Consider the following 2,471-nt stretch of genomic DNA (forward strand, 5'->3'; position numbering starts at 1 on the left):
GCACCGCTCGCTCGTATTTCAGCCGCCATTCGCCACCTGTGTGGAGAAATGTGGTCACCAAGGGGCTGTGGGGGTGGCACAGGGAGAAGGGGACACTGCAGGGTGTGCCAGCAGCCACCACCGGAGGCAGGACAGTACCTGAATCATCATCGTCGAGCTCCCCATTGAGCTCGGCCGCCCGGATGAGCCGAGCCTCCATCACCTCCATCTCCATCGACTCCATCTGCTTCTTCAGGGCATCGTACTTGGCCTGGGAGGGGACATGGCCGTGGTGAGCACTTGAGGGGGACAGGAGACACTGCAAGGCTGGGGAGGGGCACACTGACCTGCAGGTCCTTCATCTCCTTCTCAGCCCGCAGCCTCTCGGCCGTCTCAGCGTCCAGCAGCTGGGAGGCCGACTCGCCGGTGTTGCGCTCGTCCGTCAGCTCCGACGTCAGTTCTGTGATCTGGGGGTGCCAGGGGGAATGGGACCGTGGCCTGGGCCAGGCTGGCATGGCACCAAACCCCATCCTGGCAGCCTCAAAGACCTACCCTGCTCTCCAGGCGGTCGCTGTTGAGCCGCAGCTCGTTACGCTCCTTCTCCACCTTCTCAAGTTTGCTCTTCAGCTGCTGGATCTCTTCCTGCAACAGAGCGGGCGGTGAGGGAGGGGGCAGGCGCAGGGAAGAGGCTGGCTGGTAGGAGGCTGGCAGCTCTTTGCCCCTCCCCAGCACCCCCCCAGCACAGGATGAGCGGGGTGGGGGCTCCCTGGGGCTGCTCTCCCCTGCCAAGGGCTGGGCAGGGACTTTCCCCAACCCGCTCCGCCGTCGTGCCGACTCCAACCCCATAAATGGTGTCGAAATGCCAGGCAGTCCCAGAAAAGCTGCAGAGGGGTACCCACATCCCCCGCGAGAGGAGGTGGGAGCAAATCCACACATCAGCAGCTTGCTGAAGGGTTTGGGTGCACCCAGCCCAGGTGGGGAGGGAGGGGCCCACCAGGATGCCCAGGGACCACCAGGCAGTGCTGTGGAAGCATGTCTGGCTGCTAACATCTTCCTCTCTCTTCCTCTGGTCCCAGCACAGGCTAGGGGTGCAGGAGGTGCCCCTGCCCAGGTGCCCCCACCCAGGTGCCCGTCCCCAGCAGGTCGGGGTGAAAGCTGAGCCAGGCGGCAGCTTGTGCTCGCCGGGTGCACCAGTGTCTGGTTGCCAGCGCGAGCGGAGCCCCCGCATTTGCCTCTCGGCGCACGGTTTCATTTCCATTCTCCACGCTTGTAATTGGGCTCAAGCAACAGCCGGCTCTCGGGATGCTAATGACATGCTGATTCGCAAATTAGGGAGCAATTCGAGCCTGGCGCGGGCAGACGTGGTCCTGCATCTCACCCCATCACGGGCTCCCACATCCCAACCCACAGTGGGATCCTGTATCCTAATCCACCACAGGATCCTGCATCCCACCCTTCCCTGGGTTTTGCTTCCCACCCCACTTCAGGATCCTGCATCCCACCCCACCATTAGCTTCTGCATGTGACCCCACCATGGGGTCCTGCATCCCACCCCGCTGTGGGGCCCTGCCCAGGGCCAACGATCCCCCAAGCCCTCCCTGCTCCATCCAGCATCCCCCAGCATGGATACCCACGTCTTTGCCGCGGATCTGGTCCTCGGTGAGCTGCACCTCGATGAGGGGCCGTACCGTGGTGAAGAGCTTCCACCAGGGCCAATCCTTCACCCCTTTGTTCTTCTTGATGTTCTTCTGCACGCACCGGATGGCCAAATCCTGGATCTGTGCAGGGCACGGGGTCAGCACGGGGTATGGGGTCAGTACAGGGCCACCAGCAGGGCAAAGCAGGGAGTCTGGGTGCTCAGCACCCCTGCCAGCACCCCGGCATGCTTCCCTTCCTTAGCATTTGGGCTAATTGCACCAGCAAATCTGCTGTTTGATCCTCTCCAGCCCCTCTAAATGCTAATCCTGGGAAGATGAGGCGCTGTAAGATGCCTATTTTACACCTTCTCTAATGATAAAAGTAGGAGCTGAAGCGTGGCTTCATCCTTCGGTGGCAATGCCCAGCAGCCTCCCTGCAGGCTCCCCCTGGCCCCCCGGTTCCCCCTGGCCCCCCACGGCTCCGGGGGAGGCGGGAGGAGGAGGTGCTGGCCCAGGAGGCACAGAAAGGCTGCACTGCCCATTTTAGGCGAAATTGTGCAGCAGAGCGGGGAGGGGAGAGTCGCTGGGACGAACCTTTCTCTTCTTGAAGTGCTGCCGTGCCAGGAAACCCCTGCACGCCGCCTGGAAAAGGGTGATGTTCCTGCTGGTCTGTGTGTCCCGCTGCTCCTCCAGCCTGGCCAGAGATCCAGCCCGGAAAAACACCTGTGGGAGGGGAGCAGGACAGCGATGGGTGCCGGCATCCCTCTGGCCACACCGTGCCACCCTCCCGCTGGGGGGGATGTGTTTCTCCCTTCCTCAGGCACTGCTCCTGTCCCATCGTGGCGTTTTATTGCC

General features: G+C 62.7%; 1 protein-coding gene across 1 annotated transcript in view; it reads right to left on the bottom strand.

The window, feature by feature from the left end:
* The window catches only part of MYO18A (myosin XVIIIA), a 32,237-nt gene that overhangs the window by 10,200 nt on the left and 19,566 nt on the right, over positions 1-2,471 (bottom strand). The window contains 6 exon segments of the mRNA XM_031060629.1: positions 5-36; positions 139-250; positions 327-446; positions 532-621; positions 1,614-1,757; positions 2,211-2,339. Coding sequence (XP_030916489.1) covers positions 5-36; positions 139-250; positions 327-446; positions 532-621; positions 1,614-1,757; positions 2,211-2,339 — 627 coding nt within the window.

This window comes from Geospiza fortis, unplaced genomic scaffold (genome assembly GCF_000277835.1).
Source record: "Geospiza fortis unplaced genomic scaffold, GeoFor_1.0 scaffold425, whole genome shotgun sequence".
Taxonomy (NCBI): Eukaryota; Metazoa; Chordata; class Aves; order Passeriformes; family Thraupidae; genus Geospiza; species Geospiza fortis.